This window comes from Nansenia antarctica (genome assembly GCF_963989245.1).
Source record: "Nansenia antarctica genome assembly, chromosome: 5".
Classification (NCBI taxonomy): domain Eukaryota; kingdom Metazoa; phylum Chordata; class Actinopteri; order Argentiniformes; family Microstomatidae; genus Nansenia; species Nansenia antarctica.
In genome coordinates, this window is record NC_137690.1 from 61,041,586 (window position 1) to 61,069,146 (window position 27,561).

General features: G+C 40.5%; 2 protein-coding genes across 7 annotated transcripts; one reads left to right on the top strand and one right to left on the bottom strand.

The window, feature by feature from the left end:
- Positions 1 to 6,043: 6,043 nt before the first annotated feature.
- On the bottom strand, positions 6,044 to 21,617 carry ago2 (argonaute RISC catalytic component 2; the record flags this gene model as incomplete). 6 transcript variants are annotated; one of them, XM_080532263.1, is made up of 19 exons in its annotated part: positions 6,044 to 6,891; positions 7,107 to 7,306; positions 9,068 to 9,169; positions 9,257 to 9,391; positions 9,618 to 9,812; positions 10,691 to 10,781; positions 11,795 to 11,954; positions 12,761 to 12,945; positions 13,219 to 13,352; positions 13,886 to 14,008; positions 14,165 to 14,284; positions 14,506 to 14,653; positions 14,844 to 14,931; positions 16,171 to 16,305; positions 16,404 to 16,540; positions 17,439 to 17,620; positions 19,186 to 19,306; positions 19,409 to 19,589; positions 21,578 to 21,617. In XM_080532263.1, 19 exons carry the CDS (start codon positions 21,615 to 21,617, stop codon positions 6,783 to 6,785), a joined length of 2,586 nt encoding a protein of 861 aa, XP_080388389.1. In that variant the 3' UTR covers positions 6,044 to 6,782. The 6 variants fall into 6 exon arrangements, with proteins under 6 accessions (XP_080388389.1, XP_080388390.1, XP_080388388.1 ...); XM_080532264.1 differs by lacking the exon at positions 21,578 to 21,617 and having other exon boundaries at positions 13,868 to 14,008; positions 19,409 to 19,539; XM_080532262.1 differs by lacking the exon at positions 21,578 to 21,617 and having other exon boundaries at positions 13,826 to 14,008; positions 19,409 to 19,539.
- Positions 21,618 to 25,459: 3,842 nt separating this feature from the next.
- On the top strand, positions 25,460 to 27,095 carry dlx5a (distal-less homeobox 5a; the record flags this gene model as incomplete). The annotated part of the gene is made up of 3 exons (XM_080532818.1): positions 25,460 to 25,817; positions 26,238 to 26,422; positions 26,784 to 27,095. 3 exons carry the CDS (start codon positions 25,460 to 25,462, stop codon positions 27,093 to 27,095), a joined length of 855 nt encoding a protein of 284 aa, XP_080388944.1.
- Positions 27,096 to 27,561: the final 466 nt, after the last annotated feature.

A 27,561-nucleotide genomic window follows, 5' to 3' on the forward strand; every position in this document is an offset into this window, starting at 1 on the left:
CTCTGCATACGTCCCATCAACATGCCTTTTTCTTTCAATCTCAATCTGCTGCCAACTAGTTATACTACCAAAACATATTGCAGGAATATTGATAGTGATTCATTGCGAATCGGAATATCCATTTCATTGGTACGCCAATATATCATCCAGTAATGACTACAGCTTATATCGTCACACAAATCAGTTCCAACTCAGTGTCTGCTGAGTGTTCATTGGTTGTTTTAGTTACAGTATTACTACATTTTAAAAAGGGAGGATTTGCATGCATACGTAACAACATTGAGACTTGAACTCCCAATTACAAAATTTGGTCCCATGAACTTTAGCATACATACTAAAACATCCAAAGTTCATCCATAATTACAAATTTTGCTTAACTAAAGGTTAAAGGAAGTAAAATGATAAAGTTTGTACACAGTATTGGCTTGTGTCATTTGGTCACTAAAATTGATCTTTGTCATCATCATAAATTAGGGATATACAAGACTAGCACCCGAGACCGCTCTGAGGTAGTTTTCCAAGTTGGTATATAAAAAGCCAAGTCGCTCTGAAGCCCTCAATGCTTTCAGAAAGATACAAAATACCCATGTCTTGCATGTTGCATGTAATTCAGCTATATGGCATTGGTTTGGTTTGGGGAAAGCTCTATGAAAATTCTCAGATTTATTTTGCAACCGTACTTTCTCAGGATAGAGTCGCTGTGAGTCGATGGATGGATGGAGCCAAGGTTTGCATGACGACGATCATAGTTCTCAGAATTAACTCAACCCGAAAAAGACCCGATAAAAGAAACTAAATGTTGACTACTCAAAACAGATATGAGACTATCATACTGTAGCAAGGCCTGCTGAAGCAATCATACATATTTTGGGGGAATAAAAGAGCAACATCTAGACCTAAGATAAACAAACAAAAAGACAAGCCAACTCATAAACCATAATGTATGCATTGACAACTGTACGAGAAGCATCACTGTCAGTGCCGTTACGCATATTAAAGGTTTTAGGGGGTTTAACGATACTACAAAAAACTTTTCAGGCATTCTGCAAAAGGTGGCAAATATTAATTGTTTTTGTTGGTTACTTACAAACTGTCTGATGGGCATATGAATATTAAAAGCTGAAGTCTTAAAACAAACAATAAGATCACACAACACCGCAACCATGGTATACAGCTCCTCTATTACAGCACCTCACACACAAGCAATACTAAATAGGACCAACATTTGCACCGGGTCAAATTTAATCTTTATAGATGCCCATTCAATGACTAACACGACTAATGTTCTATCAGTCTCATTCTTAAGGTAAACTTTGCCAGAGAACAGACATCAGAAGACAATTTTGACTTCCTAATATCCCACTTTTAGGGGTGAATAACTTCAAGTTAATGAACATGCATAATACGCATATTACAGGTGGATACATCATTTCTTAAAGTATAACAAACACTTTCAGTACATTCATTGTTACCTATTGTTACCTTTGAATTAAGAAAATAAGTTATACTCTACTATAAGGGGAGGTTATTTGATTTCAATGGTCTTCAGGGGAAAGGCAAAGAGGCATTACTGTGCCTATGTTTAGAGGGTCAGCAGTAGGCTATAGGCCTATAATAGTGCAAACCCAGATTCACGTTTCATTTTGTTATTAACACTGTTTGCTCGAATGTCCTTCTGCAACACAGAGAAATATGGGTCATATGGAAAACGCATCCATTTATACTATTCCAAGCCCATTTTGAATAGAGATTGACAACTGAACTGAGATAACCATGTGGGGACCAGTTGAAGAAGTTATACAAACTAACAAAGGGTAAAGCCAAGCAAAGAAGAAGCTAAACAATCTCTAAACACTCCCACAATTTGATTAAGCATGATGAAAAAAAGATCAACAAACAATTGTTGCATTCAAGCAAGAGACACAAGTGAAATGTGCTGCTGGTGCCTACTGGTGTGCTGAATTGGTCTATGATGATATGCCATTTAGTTCAACAAAATAGACCCCCTCATAACCATACTCAATGAAATGTGCCTTTTCCCTAAAAACGGTCAAGATGAGATGTATGCGTCAAGTACTAGACTAGAAATGATGTATGCATGATTTAAATGTGATTTTGCATCATTATTTACATCCCGGGCTTGCTATTGTTCAAGTCACTCTCAAATTAACCACTTATCCCTCATCGGAATGACAACACATACACCCATGAACATTCACTGATGAGTTCCCTATATGGCCATTATATATATATATATATATCTATCTCACATACATTCTGGATTTGGCTCACAAAAACTGGAAATAGATTAGCTTCAGATAAACTGGGTTCTCTTACAAATAAAGATTTACAGGTTGACAGATAACTCAACTACATCCTGATATGTAACACGTTCTACCTGCCTGGTCAGTGACAACATTCCATGATGCATTTTTTCTGCTTGACCCCTTAAATGCTGTAGTTTTGGTGACCACAGAAACAAGTACTAGCGTCTACACATATTAATCTAGAGAACCTACTCTTTTCACACTGCAGATAGACAGACACACAAACAACCAGTAAGATATAGCCTAACCTACATATTGAATGTCCAACAAAAGTAAAATAAATGTCAGTTTCACATAATGTTTTGCATATGCACTGTTACGCTACACCATAGCTCAAAACTAAGATTATAATTAATGAATAGCAACATTTTATGGGGGGGAGACAAGCTACTGGCAGTTATTTCTGTAATGAAACATTAAAGGCATTATTCTCCGTAATATCTGCATGTTAGTTGGCTAGGAGTATCCCTCAACCAATGAGTGTAAAATGAATTTCTGAATTAGTAGTGCACGTACATTACGTGTATCCGAGACCATTGGTTAATGGCTATGCAATGAGTTGGTGTGGTCTCATCAGACAAACTATCCTAGTATTAAACAAAGTAGGCTTCATGATGAATAGCCACCTGCCTGCATCAATTCTCCTCTCTAAAACAGAACAATCTGAATGTCCAACCATCTGAAACACACTAGACTCAACTCAGCAATAGCTCCAAAAGTCATTTTATTTTAGTGCAAAAATAACATTATCAAATGTTGTACAGGTCTGGTAATCTAAGGTGCTGGTATAAATAGGTAACTTAAAACATGAAAAAGCAGTAACAACAAGCAAGACCACATCTCTAACGAAACAAATTTAGGATGAACAAAGGATGTGAGGTAAAATGATTTAGGAAATGGTGGGAGTGAAAGATGAAGCGTTGAGCGCATTGAAACGAGAACATTCACATTTCAATGGACAAGCACATATTCTGCATTGATGAGGAGCCAATACAAAAAGCTGAATGACTCATTTGAGTTCCCACAATAATACCATCATCTAAGTTCCATCATTAACTTGAATAACAAATTGGGAGAGAATGAGAGGGTGTGTGTCGGTGGGGGAGGGGGTCACTGTATATTAAGAATCACTGTATATAATGATCCAAATTAGTGATACTTTTCCTGAAATCTATATGTGTGTCTATGGGAATATAGTGGTACATGTTGTATATTTAAAATGTCAAGCCAAGGGTTAAAATAAGTGAACATTTTTGGTGGTGAGCTGCATTGTCCTTTTCTTTATCGACATGTTGCTTGCGAACATACCTACATAGGCAACATGTCTATATTCAAAGATATGCAATACGCTTCTTTAAGTCAGACTGTTATCCAGCATTGGTTTCTAAACTTCCCATATCCATCGCAAATAAAAAAAGGTGCTAAAAATGTATGCTGTTCCATTGGCATAGGGAAAAAAGGAAAAAGCCAAAAGCTTTGTACGACCAACAAATACTTTCCCAACAATTTGGTCTTACAGCTCAATGCTAAAGATCCCTATACTTCCAAGCCACTTTTTTCTTGAAAAAACATTTAGAACATGCTTCATGATAGCGTACAAAAACTATGATTACAGAATGCAGGTTCACTGTCACACATGGCAAATGTTGAAAAACATTGAACCTCGATACATGACTCAAGCGATGCCTATCAGATAGATATATCATGTGTAATTATGAGGAAATGACCAGCAGTGTGATGTTACCATAACACTTGAACAGGTAACAAGAGGTAGAACACACAGCCATTTCCACACAATTGCACCATAGTCATAATGTATGTCTGAGTTTCCTGCTTGGATCGAGAGGGAAAAGAAATTAATGGATTTCATACCATGTTACTTACTATCAAAAGTGCATCCAAATTTACATGTCGTGAGACCAGCACCGAATAATAATAGACATAACAGTAAATATCAAGTATTTGATAGAATGCCCCACAAACACAGTCAGTCGGATTTTCAGTTTCTTTACAGATTGAGAATGTCAAACAAATGTCATTAAGGGAGAGACAATTACATCAATTACCAAACTTATGGGAAGTGAAGAGCCTCTTGGACCAGTCCATTGAGGATTTAAGTTGACATTACAGTGAGGGGGAAAATGTTTAGCACCTATAATTAAGATGTCCTTTTGTGCTTCAATTTCTTTAGGACAATAATTATGTAAAAAGTTTGTAATCTTGTTTGGCTAAGAAGTGTGATTGTGTGTTCTACAAAGGATATACTCAATCTTTTGTGCTATCAAATATACAATAATACAAATAAGGAGGACAATACAATCCCCTTATACCATTACAGGGTACAGGGATAAGCACTACAAACGCTACTAACGCGCCAAGCACCCACCCCCCAAAAAAGAAGCCAAAAATGTACTACCGGTACTCTACAAATGACCTAAATTCATATGAGAAACATCACTGCTAAAATCTCTTGGTTAAAAACAATGCATAGTTAGAAAAAAATAGATACAATTCCTCCAATCTAGGCCATATTAACAACCAGCTAAAATGTTGTTATTACATCATAGGAACGGAAAAGGGATCCTAAAAAACACTAAAGATTATTAGTAGGACTTTAAGGACAACTTTGGAAAACATTTTTGCATGTAAATTCTGCATTCACAAACAGACGAAATGTGACTTAATTTTAACTACATATGGGCCAATCGTTTAAAAATTGCTTCTATTATAATTTTACCAATCTCTTCTAAAAGCGTATTCAAAATATACCCTATATCCCACAGTACTATGCTACAAAGACCCTACTACTAAAAAAAACAAAAAAACATTTGCATAAACAAACAAGCTTTGCTGGACTACAAGTGCTCCCTTTTTGTGGAGCAATATCAACAAAGAATGAATATTTATCCATCTCAGCTTTCCTTTCTACCCAGATAGAACTCCTCATTCTTCAGTACAGCCCCTGAACTGAAGCATGTATGTGAAACTTGGGAGTCCCAGGCTTTACCCTACTGTACCCCTAGTCACAGGCTTTACCCTACTGTACCAAACTCACCACACGCTGGTAGTACAAGATGCCAGCATCACAACTAGCTCTGACCAAGACAACCATGATTGAAACCATTCCGCTGCCATAAAATTATAAAAACTACAGATCAGGTTAAAATATTGAAATTACATACCACTAATGAGAGTCATCTACATGCAAAACTTAAACAATGATTTCAGGAAAACAAGAGGGGTACTAAATAGTGAAACAAGATTTCGTCTGAAGAGAATGGATCCCCTATGTAGATTTCTCAACATGTATTTGTGGCTCAGAGAACATTAATTGGTGTCAGTGATGGGAACCAGTCCCAGTCTAGTAAGTCTATTCCCTGGCAGCCTGGACCATAGATTGATGGTATAATCCACTCCAAATAAGAGCCTACAGCAAGAGAGCAAACATTGGTGTCCACACGATTTCATGTTATAAATTGGTGTAACTCTTGCTTCAACAAAAGTGTTACAGTTGGAAGTCTAAAACCACTTGCTTAGCTGTCATCAGAGAGCATATAAAACATGTGTTGGTCACCAGTGTTGATCGAGGACAAATACTTTGAACCCACTGAATGCGGGCCCTTCAATTCATAGTTGTACATACAAATGGAAAGACAACAGCTTCTCTCTTAATGTACGCCCTATTCCCCCTATAGATATTATAGGGGGAATAGGGTGTAATTTGAGACACAACCAACGACATGTTAAGTACTTGTGTCCTGATTAAAGTATCCATCTGGTCAGTGCACATTGCTTTGATTAGCTGATAATAATAGTTGTAGTATTAATAGTTGTGAAAGGTAAGAATGATTATTATTTCCCACTGGGCCCCCTCTCATAATCCCACCTCCCTTTGACCCAGAGGCCAACCTTCCAAAAACAAAACAAACAAACAAACTAAGGGGGGGGGCTGTGGAGGGTGAACTTAAATTAGATTCTAAACAATTCTCAAGTGTGATGATACTGCCCTCTAGTTGACAGATAGAATTTCGAACTGTCAGTGTAAAAAGTGAGATATCTTTCCTTTGCTCATACTCTGTAAACAGATTAGCCCCCTAAATGTACAAATACAAACAAATATACAACATGTAAAATAAAGAGTCCACTCCCTACCCCATTTCTAAGGAATCCTTTTACATCTTACAGCCTAATAATTAGGAGGGTTGGGGCAGGGGAGGGAAGAAAGCGGTTTTGCGGGCTTAAATACATTTGTGGAGGTTTTAGAAAATAAAAGCCCCTTCTGTTTCGGAGGACACTTGTACCATTCCAGGATCAACCCTTTACTGACGGGGAGAGAGGAGATGGCACAATCCCACTGTGTTGTCCACAATTCACACAGTAAAGGGGTGGGATGGGTGGGAGCAGGCTTCGTCCCAGTGGGATCTCACCCATGCCGGCCGGGCCCTGGTCTGGTGGTCAGGCGAAGTACATGGTGCGCAGGGTGTCCTGGTGGATTTGCACCGCCTTGGCCAAGGCCTGCTGGTCGCGCCCGTTGCTCTGTCCTGACGTGTGACTGCCCTCCGCACTGTGATGGTTAAAGGAGCAAGAGGGAGTAAGAGTCTGAATCGATCCAAACCTTTATCAGTCAAAACTCCCTCCTGAATTGAGGTAATAACTGATCAATCATGACTGAATAGTGATGGCAATGGGATAGAAACAATGACTTCACTTATCCAATCGCACAGAGATTTGGGATTATCTCAATGCAGAACAAAAGTCTTTAAAGGTTTTGAGCCTTACCTGTCATGCTCCTTGTCCACCAGGTGATAGCGGGCACGGAATGCCACCAGGTGAGCATAGTAGGCAGGTGCAGGAATGGAGACGGAACGAGTGCAGCGCACATAGGTGTGGCACAGCTGGTAGGTGAGCACCTGCAGCTCGTCCGAGGTGAAATGGTTGTCGTCCCACAGCACGTGGTAGTGAGACGGTCTGCTGGTCCCCTTTAGGACACAATTGTGAAGATTTGCGTTAATGCCTTTGGTAATTACTAAGCTGAGTTATCACTGTGAAGCATTAACTGTGAAGCATCAACAATTTTAAAAAAGGGGATAATAATAATAATATTAATAACTAAAGCTGGACTCTGGGTGAGCTCTTCCCAAATAGACTTCCATAAATCATAAATGGGTAGTATTGGTTTACTAAATCTCCTTTATATATTACATATATCATATCAAACCAAGAGACAAGAAACCAGACCATGCAGATGACAACCATAATTGGACTCATAACCAACAACAATGAAGACCGTTATCGCGAGCAGATAGCCCAAGCAGTCACTTGGTGCCTCAATAACCACCTCCAGTTCAGCTCATCAAAGACACAAGAACTCATCATAGACTTCAGGCACAGCCCCCCCTCAAAAAAAAACATTAACATCTTTGCAGAACCCATAACTATAACGGATTCTTCAAAATGTCTTGGCACTCACATCAGTAACTCACTCAAATAGAATCCCAACACAGACTACATCACCAAAAAAGCCCACCAACCACTGTTCTTTCTCAGACAGCTCAAAAAATTCAAAGTGAAACAAAACCTCCTCCTTCAGTTCTACACAGCCATCGTTGAGAGCATACTCACCTCATCCATCACAGTTTGGTATGGCAGCACGGACAGTAAATCCCAGAAAAAACTACAGCGAATAGTCAAAATCATCTAAGATTATTGGCACCCCTCTCCCATCAGTTGAATCATTATATCTCAAACGCACTACCAATAGAGCAAATAAAATTATCTCTGACCCCTCCCACCCTGCTCACCACCTGTTTCCCTCTGGACAGCGCTACCGATCCCTGGCCACCAAAACATCCCGTTTCAAAAACATTTTTTTCCCCTCTGACTCAACACCTGACTCACTGCACTAACCCTGCCAGATGTACTGCACTTTATAGTAGTAAATATTGACTGTTTTTTTCTTGTGGTTGTGTGTACATTGTCCATTATGATAGTCATGTGTAATGGGTGTATGTTTGATGTATTTGACACTGCTGTATTGAGTTTTTTTCCATCTGTACCGACAACAAATTCCACCGACCCATTCATTCATTCCAGATCGTCAGCCAAAAAATAGACCAGTCTACTCAGTAACAAATGAAAACCAGCCTCACTCGTCCTCTTTTCACTATTTTAGCAAGTCTTATCACTTCAGTTCGCTAAACGAACAACAAGGCTGCTGTCAGTCAGTATAGAGACTTTGTACCCAAAACAAGGAGGCTATAAGCAACAGGCGAACAAAATACAAACATTTACATTTTTACATTTTTGGCATTTAGCAGACGCCTTATTCCAAAGCGACTTACAATCAATCAAACATTTAGTTAAATGCCAAGCAGAGCTTTAATTTTCGGTAAGTAACAATTTCCTGAACATTTTGTGGCGACAGTGTGACCCACCTCAACTCAGCTACCACCTTAACTTGGCTAACCCAGCTTCCGGGCATCAATGACTAGATAATATTAGCGGTGCGCTCGTCTGTATGTGTGCGCGTGCTTGCTATGTGATAATCTGCCTTGGTGCAAGGTAGCAGTGAAAACGTGGTATGAAATTTCATTGATTTGGGCATTCTCTATATGCAAGCGGAATGGATTTGATAATGAAGCACTGAAACGGCGCTCTGAAAAGAGCACTGACTGGATAGACCGATGTACTGATTGTCGACATGGTAAAAACATGGTAAAAGTGGAGGGTCTTGTTCCTACCTGAATGCCTGCGTGGCTACACAGGTAAAAATCAAACTCAGATGGGTGGGTGATTTTAGTGTCCACTGTGGTGCCTGCTGGGATGTTGCCACTCTTTCCAACCTAAACAAATACAAAAGAAGATATCAGGAAATAGTCTGGAATGTCATAATGATGCTGATCAAAGTGAATTCCAAGGAGAATACCAACCCTCTCATTTCTGTCCATACAGAAGAGTCGGGTGTGATGTCTCTTTTGGACCACGACGAAGGTGATGCCGGGCTGGTAGTCCTTCTCCAGCTTGATGCAGGCCTCGCGGATCGCCAACAACTCGTGCTGAAGCACCTGATAGAGCCAAAGTGACAGGTAGAAAATGCGGCAAAAAACATTCCAGGTCTATAATCAGCCTACATAGTTGGCCGATGCAAGTATGAGTCTTTCGCTAGTGTGTTGGAGTGGTACACTGACAATAAAGAAGTGTAAAAAGCTTGTTTCGTAGATGCGTTTGTCAAATCCTTCTAGGCTAGGGCCTTGAGTCCCTGCTAGTCTCGCCCTTGGGTCTGTGTCTCACCTGGTTAAACTGTCCCTCCGAGATTCCGTCCCGGTAGTAGATGATGCGCGTGGGCTTGAAGCGGGTAGACTTGTAGAACTGGATGAGCAGCTCTCTGACCATGGTGGCCAGGTCCTGGATGATGTCCTGGCGGTGCTGCTGGACCCGCACCGTGGCACAGTAACGGCTGGGATGGGCGTCCATGCTGCCCACCACCTACAGAAGGTAAGCACCGGATGAGGTGTTGGAACAAGCCTTAAGTCTCCCAAATCTAGAGAGGACACTTCATAGACTGCTCCCAAATGTTTTGAGAGACTTGATGCCAACTGTTGCTCTTTAATATATTAAGTACCATGTTATGCTTGAACGTGGTTTACTTATACAGTACAGGCCAAAAGTTTGGACACACCTTCTCATTCAATGCGTTTCCTTTATTTTCATGACTATTTGGTACATTGTAGATTCTCACTGAAGGCATCAAAACTATGAATGAACACATTATTGTTGAATTATGTATTTAACAATAAAGTGTGAAATAACTGTAAATATGTCTTATATTTTAGATTCCTCAAAGTAGCCACCCTTTGCTTTTTTGTTGTTAATAAAATATATAACAATAATATTAAATATAATATGTGTTAATAATAATATGTATTATATATTTTATTAACAACAACAATTTTTTATTTTATTAACAACAAAAAAGCAAAGGGTGGCTACTTTGAGGAATCTAAAATCTAAGACATATTTAGAGTTATTTCACACTTTTTTGTTAAGTACATCATTCCACATGTGTTCATTCATAGTTTTGATGCCTTCAGTGAGAATCTACAATGTAAATAGTCATGAAAATAAAGGAAACACATTGAATGAGAAGGTGTGTCCAAACTTTTGGCCTGTACTGTATATAAAAAATGTTTTTTTTAAAAACACAACCTGTAAAATTAGAAAGTTGTCCTTCGAAGCGGGGTGGATTGATTTAATTGATTTCAATAGATCGAGTATGGTTGGCAACATAAACCCATGTTTTGGGAGCATTGATCAGTGCGCAGGTATCCTTTTCTACATTAGGCCACCGTAGAGGTTTGACTCACTGCAGCAATGGAGGGCTTCTTCCCGTCTCCTGCAGGAGGGTGAGTGACATCAGCCCCCAGGAAGATGACTGGCTGCTGGAACACCAGGGGCCTGGGGAACACACACCAACAGAGACCATCATTTAAAGACTTGGTTTATTATTTACCACCATCACCTCAAATTCACTTTCTGACTTGGCTGGAAGTTACTTTGAGGCGGTTTGGCCACAAAGGTTGACCTTTTCTTGTTCCCCAATCATTTGTTTTGTTCTCCATTGTTTTTGTTAGCAGTGGTTAAAGTTAGCTCAAGTTAGAAGCATCTCATAAAAAATGAATAGAAGATCTATATGATTCTTGAATAGAATCAACGCATCAGATGGATACATATATAGTTAAGATATCAGATTCTCAGGTCACTATTAAGGAGATATTAAGTTATATTCATATAATATGTTATATTCAGACATCTGATTCAGGCTAATTTTAATTTAGCATGTAGTCATTTAGGTGTATATTGGAATTCTGAACAGTTGGGGTTCTGTCCAGCTGAACAGAACCCCACAGGGTGGGTGGGGTTTGCCAGGGATCTGAAAATACAATATTCTTCCTGTTGATTTGAGAATTCTTGTGGGCCCAGAATGTTTTTGCTGGCGCAAGAGGCACTTTCGTTGTTGGATTGAATTGTGAGTCAGGCTTTGTGTGAGTCATTCACATGGTGTTGGGGGCTGCTGCTATATCAACAGGTTTGCACTCCCCTACAGTCACTGTGATAGTGCCATATAGTCAACTTTCTTCATCTTCTGTGATTTCAGTGGGCTAAAATCAAATGTTGGTGATTCAACTCAGTTTAGTGTTTCCAATCAGCCATTTATTGGCACCAGTAGATGGCATCCTGCACCTGAAAGCCATTTACAATCTCCAACTAAACCTATTGAAGACCATGCGTTGATCCAATTGGCTGATTCCTTCCCAACTCAAAGGAAGTCCCACCCTAGTTGACTACATGGCTCCACTCATGCTGTCACAAATGAAATGAATGGGAAAGATAGCATGTGCCTACACTTTGCATCTATATGGACCTACTTTAAATGAGAATTGGACTTTAGTGAGGGAGGCTGGACTGACCTGCCCTGTGGGAGTAGGATGTTGTTGACCCCGCCCAGCTTGACGTTGATCTTCAGGCAGAGGTTGGAGAGGGTCTGGGGAGTGGTCTTTTGAACATTTTTCACCTGCACACACTGGGTAGCCATGCCCAGCACAGTGTCCCCAACACGCTTCACCTCAGCTACAGGACACAGAGGAGGTAAAAGAGGATTGAAACAAACGTGTGTTTGTGTGTGTCTGTAGGTAGGTAGTAGGGGTGGGAATTACCAAGGGTCTCACAATACTATTATGAGAACACATATGGATTGTCAATATATTGCAATTCAATACTACAATAAATAACAATTTAATAGTAATTAATTAAAGGTCTACCGCAGGACACAACACAACCTGTAAAATAAATAATTGTGTTGGGGGTGTTGATGGGCTTCTAAAAAATATATACCGTATATATTTACCTCCTACCACTAGTAGATAGGGGTGACTGTGTATAAGTGTATGTGCAACGTATGTGTTTTTGGATGTGTGAATGTGTATTAATGCATGTGTGGTCCTATTCGGTTGTTAAGTCTGACGTCAAATGTGACGTTTTGCAATTTCCGGGTCCAAACCAGAAATTCCCCGTACCAGAGTACCAGTGTACTACAGCGGTAGAATGACAGTTCAATCGTTTTTTAGACTCGGATCTATTCATACAACAAGGGACACAGCACTTTCCCGTTTTTCCCATATTGTCAGGGTCTTTGAGCCTCGGAAAAGCGCTATACAAATATAATGAATTATTATTATTACTGAGGCATTTCGAAGAGAGCGCCTCAGCCAATGTTGGACCCGGAAACACGGCACGACTTAACAACCGAATTACATAGAGGGTAAACAATATCAAAGTGAACATCGAGCACAGCCCTCAAACCAGACCAAGAGACTGGCCGTGGCCACATCAATGAACAAATACACAGAAAGACAGTTTGGACGCGATTTCCTCACCATACACAGGCGTCTTCCCGGGCAGAATGACCACCACCAGCTGCAGGCCCTGGTAAGTGTACTTGAGGTGCTTGAACATTGGCTCCACGCTGTCTGCTCCCTGGGCATATTTACAGAAGCAGGGTTGGCCCTGGATGGGCATCCCAGCATCACGAGAGATCTTCCTTAGTTGATCTGTGAACGCCCTGAGAGACACAGGCCACAAGCGCTTAGAGGGACATAGGGAAAACGTAACAATACGAATGCCGTCTTGATAACTAGCTGTTTGTCAAAATTCAGAAAAGAAGGTGCATGCCATGGAGTTTGAAGTGTGATTAAATCACTGCAATGGACAGAAAAGCGTGACTCTTATTTTTAAAGTTGAGAAGTCACAACATCATTAGGAATGAGTCCGGTCTCTGAGTTCCTTGGCCTAAAGGTCGTCAGAGCACCAAAGTTGCCCTTGAGGTTGTTCTTACTTCAGCAGGAGTTCGGTGCACTGTCTCTGAGGTGCAAAGCAAGCAATGGCCCAGACTTTGATCTCTATGCCAGTGTGGAACTGCTTGTTCCTCATGTCCCATACTCCCTGGATTGGGGTGGCTATTGCTTTATTCTGTAAGTCAGAGGTAAATAATATGGTTCAACTTCAAAGCCAAGAAAGCGCTATGAAGTTTTACAGGAGGTTAGGCAGATAATTAGCACAGTCATACTTAACTGGATTATGTTTTACATTATATTACATGACAGATTCAAAATACACATTCCATGAGACTCTTCATCCAAGAAAACTATATCCCCAAAATGACTCAACTGTGACACAAACTGTTAAGAATATATGCTTATATATATATATATATATGTAGTCCAATGACGTTCATATTACACTTACAGCAATGCTGTTAATCAATATTTCACAAAGATATAAATCAGTCCCCCTCAATCCTGGCCCTGGAGAGCCACAGCATGTACTGCTTTTTGTACCAGACCAGCACTACACCACCTGATTCAGCTCATCAAGGCCTGGAGAATCAGCTGATAAGTTGAATCAGCTGTGTAGCTGCCAAGCTGGTACAAAAGCCTGCAGACACTACAGTCCTCTAGGATCAGGGGTGAGGACCACCGACTTACTGTAGATGATGGACATACCCGGCCTCCATAGAGAATAGAAGGTGCCTGGAGGACTCTGCCGTTCACCTCCGTCATCTCATCCCTCACCATCACCCCAAACTCACGAACGTAAGGATCATTGTTAAAGTTGGCACTTCGCATCTGAAAACACAACGCAAAAGGTTCACGGGGAGAATTCAGAAGAGTTAAAAGCAGTGAAAATAAGCCATTATGTTTTACTGGTAGCATGGAAGATAAGATGGTTAGCAATAGTTCAACAAACATTATTCTAAGGAAGATGCTGGGAGCATCCCTCACCAGTTTGCTGATCTCGTCCTGACGGTCAGGTGCCGATCGGGCTGTGGCACGGATCATAGTGGAGGTCTGATTGTCTGTCAGTTTCTTGATGCACCGCTGGCCTGCCACTATGTTACAAACCTGGGCAGATACCAAAAGAACTTAATCAATATCCACAGAGACAATTAAGCAGGAATCGTCAGGAGCACGTCTCCTTTCCAATTTAGCAGGAATCGTCACGCTACATCTTTAATATGCATGCGACATTTGAAGACCAAGGAGTCATACTCCTGAATCCCCACTCATTCCAACATGGCTGTAACCACTGTCTTAAGAGTGAGTGTGGGGAGACTGCTGCTGACCTCGAGAGGGAGATAGGTGTGTTTCTGCTCCTGTCCAACCTGGAGACAGGGGAGGTGGGGATAACGCAGGATGAGCTTGTACTTGTCTTTGAAGTACTGCGCTACAGTGCATTCAATGGTCTGGCCATTCTCTTGCTGTAGGGGGAACCTGAGGCAAACACAAAAGACAAGTGGTTTGAACAGATTTTGAGACAGGCCTATTAACTTGATTGGGCTTGATGATTACACATTGGTTATCTTCTTTAGCAACCTCTGTGTATTAGCCAATCATGTTGATTTCATGTAAACCTGAGGGTCCATAAACATGAATGATGGGTGAATTCAGAGAGCTATCTTACGTTTGGTGGCTGGCTGGTCTTCTGGTCACGTTGCACACTCTGTATTTCCTCTTCATCTGTCCACAGTGGGTGATCTCCACCTTCAGACCTGGGGGGTATTCCATGTACGTTGATTAGTATTCGCGATTAGAAGAATTGCCTGATTCAAGCAACTCTTGGCTTCCAATGGAAGCGCCAGGCACAGCCTTGTCATCGGTGTGCGATTCACATTTCCGCTCCAGAACAAGATGTACAGTGCATGTATTTCGAAATAAATTATTACCTGTGGCGTTTGACAGTGGATGATGGTAGACATATTTAATGATAAGTTATCTATCTAATGTTAGTCTGATTGTGCATGAGTCGCGCGTTTGACCTATTTCCATGTCGCATTTCCCTCTTTGATGGCATATGCAGCTATAGCTGTGGCACTTAATAAACCAAAATCCCCCCAAAAATCAGAGCAGTTGTTATTATGTAATATTATTGATGTGTGTGGAGAGCAGTGAGCGGGAGACTGGATGTGAGCAGTGAGCGACACCAGACTCAGTGCATGATAGCAGCGATGGGATTTATCATGTAGCTGACTAATGCAGTTGACAGCAGCTGTTTGTCCAGCGTTCCTGTCATCAGATTTCGGAACGCCATGGAAAAAAAAAAAATCTGATGTGAGCCGGCGATTGGAGCGTTGCTGAAATCATATCTGAGCAACCCTCCACAAGACTAATAACATAAGAATAAGAAAACCCTGAATAAATGGCTAGTTAATGGCCCAATTAGCTACTTGAAATAACAGAAAAATGTGTTCTTAATAAGTGTTCCCTATAAGTGTTACTGTGAGTGTTATTTAGCTAATAACTTACTCTATACAATCAATGTCATAATTTTGATTACAGTACAGTGTTATCATAAAAATATTAACCCTTTCACTACAGTGGACAGCTATTCAAAAAATGTTTTCTTGAATAAGCATGGATTTTGATGGCATAATTTCACATCAGCCACTACACTGGATACTAGTGCATCATCCTATGCACGGCAACCAAGTGGCAAGCCATTCTATGCACATTAATGCTCCAAACCAAGATGGCTGACACACAGTATTACTATGTTATTACTTATTATTATTAATACAGTATCTCTTCAGTGGACAGTTGAAATCTTGATTATAATTTTTTTTAAGATTAAATCTCGTTTTTCATGCCCTAAGAGCAATAAAAACACATAGGAAAAAGATCCTGACAGTGGGTGTCATAATTCATGCATGAAAGGGTTATTATTTTCAAATATTGAACAAACAATATGAATGAACAAAATGGATAACTTGTACCTGGTAAAGAATGATTACCTTTGATTTCCTTGGTAAACTTTACTCTCTGGGAGTCGGTTAAAGGCTTCTGTTGTTCTTCAATGCTTTTGAAATCCAAAACCTCACACATGAACTCAATCACTGGCTGAGCTTTGTAGAACGCAGTGGCTGACACTAGAATAAACAAACAGAGAACAGCAACGAGATTCAGAGAACTATCGTCCCTTCCACACACACACCTACGCTTGAAACATCTACTGAGTGAAACCTACCATCGATGTTTAGCATCATTTTCCAAAGGGAGGGTCTGACCGATTGGTGGAAGCCAAACCAGACCTCCCGGCCCCCACCGAGGGGGTTGGAACAGCCCTCTGAGGGGGTAAAAAAGGAGCGGCCAACAGGCGTGTACCTGTGGAGGATGGGTGGGGGACAGCCTCATTAGTCATTGTCTCAACAGAAACTATTCACAAGGGAGATCAAGGTCAAGACAAAGACATTTAGATAAACTAAAGAGGCCTTTGAGGGGTACATTGGCCCCAGGTATCACTTAACAATCCATAACAAAGTTACAGTAGATTGAAGAAATGGGTGTTCTAATATAGTAAATGGGGTACAGTTCTGAGTATGGTCTTATCTACCATGCCTGACCAGTCTCAAGATTACCCCTATGTCACAAAAATAACCTGTGTATATGCACTCTAAAGATACAGAAACATGGGTGTGCAATAGGGATGCTCCGATTTATCGGCCACCGATTTAAATCGGCAGATTTCACTCCAAATGACTCGATCGGTGATCGGCAAAAATGGCCGATCGCAAAAGCCTTTTTTTTTTTTCTGGGGAACACAGATAACTGAACAGAAAACATAGGAGGACGTAACAGTATGTAAACCATGAAGGCCACGTTTATGATGTCTTTTATACAGCCATATCGACTGACTTGGGCTTCAGGCCCTAACTGGGTGATAGGCCAGACTTTTACTATGCCATAAAAATGGGTCTGCGTTTGCTTGGTGCCTAAATGGATCAAAACTTTTGTCTAAAAAGCTAAAAATATGTAGGCTATCCAGTCAGTAGGCCTACAGTTATGTATTTTTAAAAAAATCGGTATCGGTCGATCTTGAGGAAAAAAAATCGGTGATCGGTATCGGCCCCAAAAATCCAGATCGGAGCATCCCTAGTGTGCAATGCATCAATAATCATTGATAACCTAATCAATCATAACCTAAAAACTATCACACATTAGATGTACTGATTGGATTAAGACTTGAGATTTATTTTCTGAGAAAAAAATAAATAAAACTAACCTCATAGAGGGCAAATGTCTCATGACCACATCCAGGGCCTGGATGGTCTCGAAGGGGATGTTTGGCAGTCGTCCCGCCAAAGCTTCATGAAGAGCTTGCAGACTGACGCAGGACACCCACTTTATGGCGACTTTGAAGCTCCGGTCCTTCCCCTCTCCTGGGATGGTCACCTCCAGCTCCACCTGTGGGTGAGTGGAGGGAGGGAAAGTTGTCAAAACTATAATGCCCCAGTTGATTCCTCACCAGAGCTCACATTCCTCTTTAATGCATCAGAGGGGAATAGTCAGTCATTGCATCCATAGCTCCTAATTTGAATTAGGGCTGCACGATTTGGGGAAAAAATCGAATTGCGATTATTTGGACAGATATCGCGATTGCGATTAATTTGCGATTATTATTTTTTTAAATAGCAAAAAAAAAAAAGGGCAGTTTTTGTAAAGTGTGGCCATATCTCCGGCTAGGAAGGTCGTATCAACGTGCAGTTTGTTTGTACGTCTTCAGGGGACTTAGAGGCTCCCTCCTCTAGCACCCCCACAGCCCGAGCTACGAGTGAAAGAACTAAACTTACATTGGTTGTTACCCAACATTAAGTTGGGTTGCTTTAAAATCAAGCTTCAGATTAAAACATGTGATGGAGCATTACTAACCTGACTCAGGTGGTTTGTTTCACACAACCATCTAGGAAAGCTTAATTGGAAGCTGTTTGGAAAAGGGCAGGTACTTTCAAAAAATACTTGGCAGGTGATTGGATGAATCTATCTATCACCTATTTTCAGAGAGCATTACCACATGATACCATCAAACTATTAACTGCTCTAATTCTAATGCAAGGATGAGAACTTAAAAGATATGAATTGGGACAACATATTTATTTATGTTTTTTTTAAACAGCAACACCATTTTGTTTCTCTCAACAAGTGTCTTTTTTTTTTACGTTCATTGACGTTGACGTTCATTGACGTTGAATCCGACGCGCTGTATGACGTATCCCATACGGGTAGTGGTGTTTCTCAACCCTCTCCTCGGGGCGCCCCAGCCGCTCCACATATTTGATCTGTTCCACCACCAGCACACCTGATTCAACTAATCAAGTCCAAAGCAATTATGATTTGGACTTGATTAGTTGAATCAGGTGTGCTGGTGGTGGAACAGATCAAATATGTGGAGCGGCTGGGGCGCCCCGAGGAGAGGGTTGAGAAACACATAGTGAGTTGGACTTGTGATCGGAAGGTTGTGAGTTCAAATCCCGCCTGAAACCACACCACTACTAGTGTGCCCTTGAGTAAGGCACTTAGCCCTCAGTTACTCCAGGGGGAATGTCCCTGTAATTCGTAATTGTAAATCGCTTTGGATTAAAAAAGCGTCTGCTAAATGGCAAAAAAAAAAAAAAAAAAAAAAAAATTGTAAAAAAAAAAAAAAAAAAAAATCGCAGGCAAATCGCAGGCTTTGCGATTAGCTAATCGCGTCATTTCAAATCGCGATTTCGATTTAAAATCGATTAATCGTGCAGCCCTAATTTGAATCCACTCCAGCCCCATCCCTCACCCGTTCACTCTTAAAAAAAGTGTCAGGATGACCGCTTTGTTGTTGTTTAAATCCCAGATTGCCCCATTAAAAGTTGAAAACATAGCATCCAATATCCTGTAATTAAGTTTAATGATATCCCTTACTATCCAACTGGATTACACAACACAACAACATATTAGTGTAACAATGCAGAGACTACAGGTCTTGGAGGAGGACTTACTTTCTCCCTACCAATAGGTAAGGGCATGGCGGTGTAGAGATTCTTCCTTCCATCATACACTGGCTTTCGATCCCCAAAGATCTGCGTTTTAAAGTGCTGGACCATGTGCTCGACAATTTCACTAAGGATACAAAATAGGGTATTTTTAAATATATGAAACAGCTAGATCACTGGCCATTTGCCTGGTGAGAAGATAACTGATCGTATAACATTTTTAGCATACCGGTTGACCCTTCTTGGGCATTTCTCAGGCTTGATGTCGATGTCGTAATGGTACACCTCAAGCTTGGGGATCTCCATTTCAAAGAAGTTGGCCTGCAGTTTGATTGTCCTGCCCATGGTGCCGAAGTCTGGCCGTGAGGGAGGTTTGAATACATACTCTGGCGGTGGGGGAGACGGGGGGTCTGGATCAGAGGGGTCAGGGGGAGGAAACAAACAAACAAATTAATGACTGAACACAATCTATTCACAAAACAAAAGCCATCTTAATGTATGAGTGTAACTTAGATAAATGGATATTGAAAGATATTAATTCATATATTAACATTATTCCCCCCCCAAAAAAACATTGTTTGTGGTGTCAGACACAAAGAAAATAAATCATCCCAAAACTCATAACAGTACACTACAAATACATAGTTAATAATGCTGCCACGATTAGTCGACTAGTCACGACGACGTCGACTACCAAAATCGTCGCCGACATATTTGGTAATCGCCGTAGTCGCATGTTTTTTTGGAGCTGAAATAAGCGTTTTTTTTTTTTTTTTTGCCTAGCACCAGGGGAGCCCCCCCCCCTCCCAAATTTCGTTGTTTGGTACCTGTACTATATCAATGACAATAAAGACCATTCATTTCATTCGATAAGCATTCGTTTTTCTTCCCTGAAGCTGCCACTGGCTAGCGTCTCCCAGTGTCTTTGATGTACATGCGCAGTGTCGGTCATCCGGGGCACACGTGACTTCCCCGGAAAAACAAACAGAGAAATGTCTTCCTGTCCTCGTACCTCTAAAGTGTGGGAGCATTTCAACCACAACGTTGAAAAAAAGAATGTAAAATGTAAAATTTGCAAAGCTGAACTCGCTTATCATGGCAGCACGTCTATGATGCGCGAGCATCTAAAAAGGAAGCACATCTGTTGTGGCAGATGACGAGGAAGACGATGGCTCGTCTCGGTAAGCTAGTTAGCTTGTTATTGGCTAACGATATCGTTACGTTAAAAGCCTTCTACATTATTTTACGTTGTCATCAAAGCGATACTTATCAAATAGCTAAAAATGTTGTCTTAACGTTACAGTGCTAAGAAGGCGCGTTCTACTATGAGATGAGTGAAGCAAAGCAAAACTTTTGTACTCTGTACAAGTATTTATTTTTGTTTTTGTATTCTTTTGGTTGCCTAGTGCCTAGCCTACCTCATTTTACTCAGCAGTTTGCACCCTCTACTACTCTTTACATTACATTACATGCAAGTGATGCCAGAAATAAATCTGCAAAGTTCATTAAAATATCTATTTTTGAGTGAACAATCATTTTAATTGTCTTTATTTTTAGTTAGCACATGCCTACAACAACAACTAACAACTTCAAGCTAAATTTAGAAGCTGATTTAGAAGATGATAGCTAAATAAGAGCGATTGAGTAATTGTGCGATAAGCTGTAATTTATGATCCGATTAGTCGACTAATCGTTAAAATAATCGGTGACTAGTCGACTATGAAAATAATCGTTTGTGGCAGCCCTAATAGTTAACATACATTTACATCAACCCACGACAATTAAGTGCATAGGCTTAAATGATAACAGACATTTTGTTGAGCGCAGCCCTCGTTCAATAACTGTATAGACGCTTGCACAAAGTTAGGTTCTCATGGATAGAGACTGTATCCTGCAGCTTGATGGTAGGAAGGTGTACTGGTCAAAAGGTGCATGGGTTGAAACATAAACTACTTATTTGGTTGACCCTGACCAGGTCTACATGTTTAGTGAACAGGCTTTGGTCCTTAATAACGTCTGTTAGGACCCTCTGAGCAGCACACACCCTTTGACATTTTATCTCAGTCCTCCAGCTCAGTGCATTAAAAAAAAAAAAACTCCCTTGAATTTAGACAAAGCAAAACTGCATTATCACCACCAGAAAGTCATAGACTGGTGTAATATATGGTATATTTTTGTGCTTCTTGATAAATTAAAGTGACAGGATAAACAAACAGGAATACAAAACAATACATGGCTGTACTGTCAGGTATAACATAGTCAGACACCGCAGCCGTCTTCAGCCCCAGCAGCAAAAGGCACTGGTATTATCACACCCAACTAGTAGCTACAATGGGACCACGGTATCTACAGTACTAGACTGCACACAGTAGGCTAGCTTTATGTGAAATATGCTTACCAGAGCCAATTGACCCAGAAGAGTGGGGTGCCTCAAGCATCTCAGCAGGAGCTAAAGGAGACAAAATGTACTTGTTAAGTTTTCAAATAGAGCTCTAGCATGGACATGCATGAGGAATGGACATGAACATGATTATACAAAACTACACATTAAAGGACTTTTATTCTTATCATTATTGCCAGAGTTACTGCAGAGTCTGTTTGGCACTTGTCATCCCCCTCAAGACTCTTATCAACAAATGCACACCAGCAGCTCAGCAACCTGCCAATCTGACCACCACCCCACTTTCACTAAACTAACAATCTTCCACAATTAAGTGAATGAAACAATCAACCTTGACAGTCATTTATCACTGTATCAATGTGGGGCATGCTTCTGGTGTTGGCAGTCTACACTAAGTCCTTACTAAGTCAACACCTATTTGAAGTGAACAGGCATGAAAACTAGCACAGCCTCATTAACACTCTAAGAAATTAAATGTCACTTTAGTAGCTAGGTATGGAGGCCTATTGTACAAACAAAGACCTTGAGCGAGCAAAGATTATGAGTAAGTCACATGTGTATATACATACATAAGTATGTGGGTAATTTGACAAATGTACTTGTCTAGTAGCTTACAAAAAAACAACACTTGTTTAAATAACACAAAAGTTTAAATAACGACATAAGGTCGAATTCATGACTTCGCTGTGCAAAATGTTCACAACAATGAATGGCCATGTACAGCAAACAGCAAGCTTCTCATACCTCCTCACAACACTCCTACTACTAGCTAGCATGGCTAATGTCGTTATAGTGCAGCCATCAACACATTGTTAATTACTTCAATTAGCTAACTAGCTGGCCAATTAGTCAACTATTATTTCGCACAGCATAGCAGACCGGTTACTTTGAAAGCGCTAACGTTAGCGAACTACCAAAAAACGCATCTTAACTATGTAACAGACATGATTTGACCTGAAGTTTGGTTGCTACAGCTCGCTAGGTCAGAACAAGCTTAGCTAGCTAGCTAACAACAACAGGGCCGGGAAAACGATGCTAGGTTAGCTCGCATAGATCTAGTAGGGGACGAAATGTTCCTCTGAGATTATATTAACGTAGCAAACGTATGACGGTACGATACGAACACGTAACTTCAGCTGACTGACTGGGGAAACTCACAGGCACTGCAATTTCACCCCCGTTATATTAGCTAGCTAGCTAGTTAGTTAGCGGTCCTGTTAGCAGAGCAACTTCTTAGCCTACCTCCAGCTGCTCCAGGGCCAGTAGTGGTGGAATACATTTTGTCGTTTTTTTTTTTTTTTGCGTCACCGTGGTCGTACGAATACTCCACTTTACTCCAGCCAGACGTCGCCAAAACACATACGTGATCGGCTACTATGTGTAAAACGGTGCGGGTGGTTCAGTTAGGAAGTGGAAGGGTTTTGAACGAGTAAATTCTAACACCACGAGAGCTTTATCATCCTCCTCGACACGGCCCCATCCCCCCAACACAGACGGGAGCAGAGAGGCTGTGTGTGGAAGTGATGTCACACGCACGCGCCGCTGTTATCCCTGGGGGGTATTCCATCAACATCGCTAAAAGAAAATCCAGGTTTAGTCTGACAAAGTCTCGCGAGAGTTCCCAAAAATATACAGGCATATTCCGATAAGTCTCGCGAGAGTTATCAAAAATAAGCCAGGATTTTCCTTTAGCGACGTTGATGGAATACCCCCCTGCGCTGCACTCACGCGCTTTTCTATGCAGTGTTTATTTCATACGACTTGGCATTTCGAGGATGGATAAATCACTTGTTGCTTTCGACTTGTTGCATTAGCGCACTGTTAACCACTTGAAAGAATAAATTAACGGGGAAAAGAATCTGCTACACATCTTTCGACGTTATTTGATTCACCCACACTAGCAAATGCCATTCACACAGGAAGGAGAATGTCGTGGAACGGTCCAAAAGATGTCTTTTCCGGGGCAATTGTTTGAACGCCCTACTACTAATATTACCAACGTCGGTATCATTGTTACCAGTAATAAAGCCATAGATATGCTTAAAATAATAATAATAACAACAATAATAATAATAATAATAATATTAATGTTATTACTAGAATTACTACTATTATTATAGTAATATTATTATAATATAATATATATTATTATAAATATCATTTTATTTGTATAGCGCTTCTATCACATTAGCTACCCAGAGCACTTCACAGGTCATGCAAACAAAAACATTGATAAAAACATTGATAACAACATGGAACATAGGGACAGCACAGAACAGGGGCAACATACAAAGTTACACATTAAAAGCCTGCCTAAACATGTGGGTCTTAAAAATGTCCAGACTGTCAGAGGCTCTGACTGAGGGGCCCAGAGCATTCTAGCAAACCATCAATTACATGTAATATATATATTATATAGAGAGAGAAAGATGCCATTTAAAGAGCAGTGTCCTTATGTGTTTAACATTTGGAAACAAATATTGTCAACCCAGTTATGCAGCACAAATAATTGTCCTATTACTGGTCTATTAATGCAAATAATCATAAACATGAACAATTATAGGCCTATCATTAATTATTGCGTAAGGTATGCAGAGAACATATTAGGCCTATAAACATGAAGGGGAAAATGCATATTTATATGGAATATAGACCTGTACATAGAAATTAATAATTTTATTATTTTAAATCTAAATCTAAAACTAAATAATATGATCATGATGATGATCTTTAAAATGATATGGCACATCCTCCCAATTAAGAATATTCTTTATGACGATGCCACTGATTTGCGTGAAGTGACATTTCTTCATTCGTGTTTCATAATAGGCCGGAGTACCTACATATACCACTGAATGGCGCTAGATTACCACAATATGCTAGGAGTGCACACGTTTTCGTCTTGCCATAATCAAGGCTACAAAACCAAACGCACCTTTAATGTAATTTCGAGAAATGTACATTAAGCTATAGGATATATATTAATTAAATAGACCCAATGTCATGTCTTCAGTGTTCAGTGATTTATTGAGTTTGGAATGTTCAGGTCTGTGCACCTTGTCAAACACCAATAGTAAAATTGGATGAATAGGTTAATGTTCATTATTCCATTGATTGTAAGGGAAAGTGAATTTGTGATCACCCTAAGAATTAAGCCAATGAATTTGCGGCAAAAATGGAGATAGTTAAGAGGTAAGCGCGTAATTAACATTAAAAAGATTTAGAACAACAGGTACTAACATGGGCATATATGGGGTAAACACTTCTAAATTCAACACGTGATATTTCCATATGTATGAATAGGTTATACGGTACTAAAAGTGTACTAAATCTATGTATGTGTTTGCCTACATTGCCTTCAATATTTTTGTGATTATCGAATCATTTTAATTTGTGGGTAGGCCAGTAAAGAGAATTCACCTCTTATGCTTCCTAAAATACAGTTTCTTTCTTTAGTTTCGTTTGTTTTCGAAAGATGACCTGCTGTTTACAATATTTCAGTCATAGTGTGTGTGGTGTTGCAGCCTAATGCCCATGGCATTTTAGCCCTCTAAATTGTCAATTGATGACATGACATCCAGTTTAATTGACCGTTTTGATTGATAGTAAAAACACAACAAAGTAAAGCCTGAGTCGTATATCCCCCATGGCAAACTGAGTGAGTTGGGGTGTAGCTATGTGTGCGCGCCTTGGCCAATGGAACCAGATCCTCCCTGCAGTGCGTAAGAGCGCAATTTAGGATTTAACCAGGTCTTTGCTGCGGGGCTGGCAACAGTCTACGAGAGAGCCCGTCGGCGTGAGCACACACACAATGCTAGTGTAGTCTTTAGACGTCTCTGGAGTAAGTTAGACTGCCCTAACGTTGACGATCGACGAACTATGACTGGAGTATTCGACCGAAGGATTCCGAGTATTAAACCTGCAGACTTCCAGAACCCTTTTCAGCTTTCCACCATGCATCACCCCTCTCAGGAATCTCCTACGCTGCCCGAGTCTACTGCCACGGATTCTGGCTACTACAGCCCTGCTGGCGGAGTTCACCATGGCTATTGTTCGCCCAATTCGACCTCGTATGGGAAACCTCTCAATGCCTACCAGTACCAGTACCACGGCGTCAACGGGTCCGCTGGAAATTACCCTGCAAAATCCTACCCTGACTACAGTTCATACACAAGCTCTGCCTACCATCAATATGCTGGGACTTATAGCAGAGTACAACCCCAGCCAAGTCCGCAAGGTAATTACAGAATTATATATACTATATAGGCCTATATTTTTTATTTTTTATGTATTATTATTTGTTTTAAATGGTTTTATCATCATATAATCGTGTGGTTATTATTCTCACAATCAAGCGATTATAATAATAATAATAATAATAATAATAATGCAATGTATGGACGCATTTCAAACTAAGTTGGTTTGTGCCATGATGGTATAATTCTTGAAATACGATTTTGTAAGTGAGAGCCATGGTATAAACCTCCCTATTCCAGAATATATTCAAGTAGGCCCAAGGATTTCGCTTTCATAGGCTAAATCAAATTAGCTGTCCTCTTGATTCTATCACTTGGGGCAGATTTACCCCTTGAAAATTGGACGCGATACATGTGTTTAACAATTTGCAAACACTGTAATAACTTGTTTTCTGTTTCAGAAAAAGAAGTCGCAGAACCTGAGGTGAGGATGGTAAATGGAAAGCCCAAGAAAGTCCGAAAGCCGCGCACAATCTACTCCAGCTTCCAGCTCGCCGCGCTGCAGCGGAGGTTTCAGAACACCCAGTACCTCGCGCTGCCAGAGAGAGCCGAGCTGGCGGCGTCCCTGGGACTCACGCAAACACAGGTATCCTAATATTATTATATATCTAAATATATATCTATCTAAACACAGGTATCCTAATCATCGTCCCACTCCACTCCTTTAAATGAACTGTCATTTCAGAGAGGTCCAGTCTGTTTTGTCTAATTATTTAGTATTAGCATTAATTCCTCCTCTGAATTGTCAGTTCATTTTCCCTTGTCAAAATTAGGCTATAGTCCTTTAGATGAACATGCCTCACTTGATGAAATAAAGCATCATTGTAGGACGACTTTCTGACGAATTACATTTCTGTTTAATATATGTATATATCTGGCGTGTTGTGTTGTTGCCTTTTTGTGCGAATGTGAGAGTATAGCATTTTAAATATTTCTCCTCCCCTCAGGTCAAAATCTGGTTCCAGAACAAAAGATCAAAACTGAAGAAAATCATGAAGAACGGCGAGCTTCCACCTGAGCACAGCCCCAGCTCCAGTGACCCCATGGCTTGCAACTCCCCACAGTCCCCGGCCGTCTGGGACACACAGGGCACCTCCAGGTCTCACAGCCATCAGCCACAGAGCATCAACACGGCGGCCTCCACCTTTTTGGAAAACTCCGCGTCTTGGTATTCCTCAGCTGGTGGCATGAATTCTCACCTTCAGGCACCCAACTCGATACAGCACTCGTTGGTTCTTGGATCGGGGACGTTATACTGAAATCCAGTTCAAATATTTTCATTGTATGGGACTCGTGTTTAAATTTCTGAGGAATATGCAATGTTTTGATGACAGTCATAGAAGAACGTGTATAATGTGTAAATGTGTGCATGTAATTTATTGCATTTTGGAAGACTAATTAAACGTTTTAAATGGACAATGGAGCCCACACACTTTCAATGGTGCCCTGAGTTATGACCTCAACGAAATCCTTATCTATCATATTCGCACTGAATATCATTAGGATTCCATAACTTAACAAAAGCCTATCAGCCAACAGCTTTATGTTCAAACTGTTTCTGTTCAAAGGAAGGAATATGTTACAGTTTATCAGAGATAAAGGCTAATCATTATTAACTCAATATACATTTGACACAAATCTGCCAACATATAGACGCGTGGATCTAATGGCCGTGGAGACAACAATATTATTTTGTAAGACCGCGAAATTCTCAGGGGGTATGGT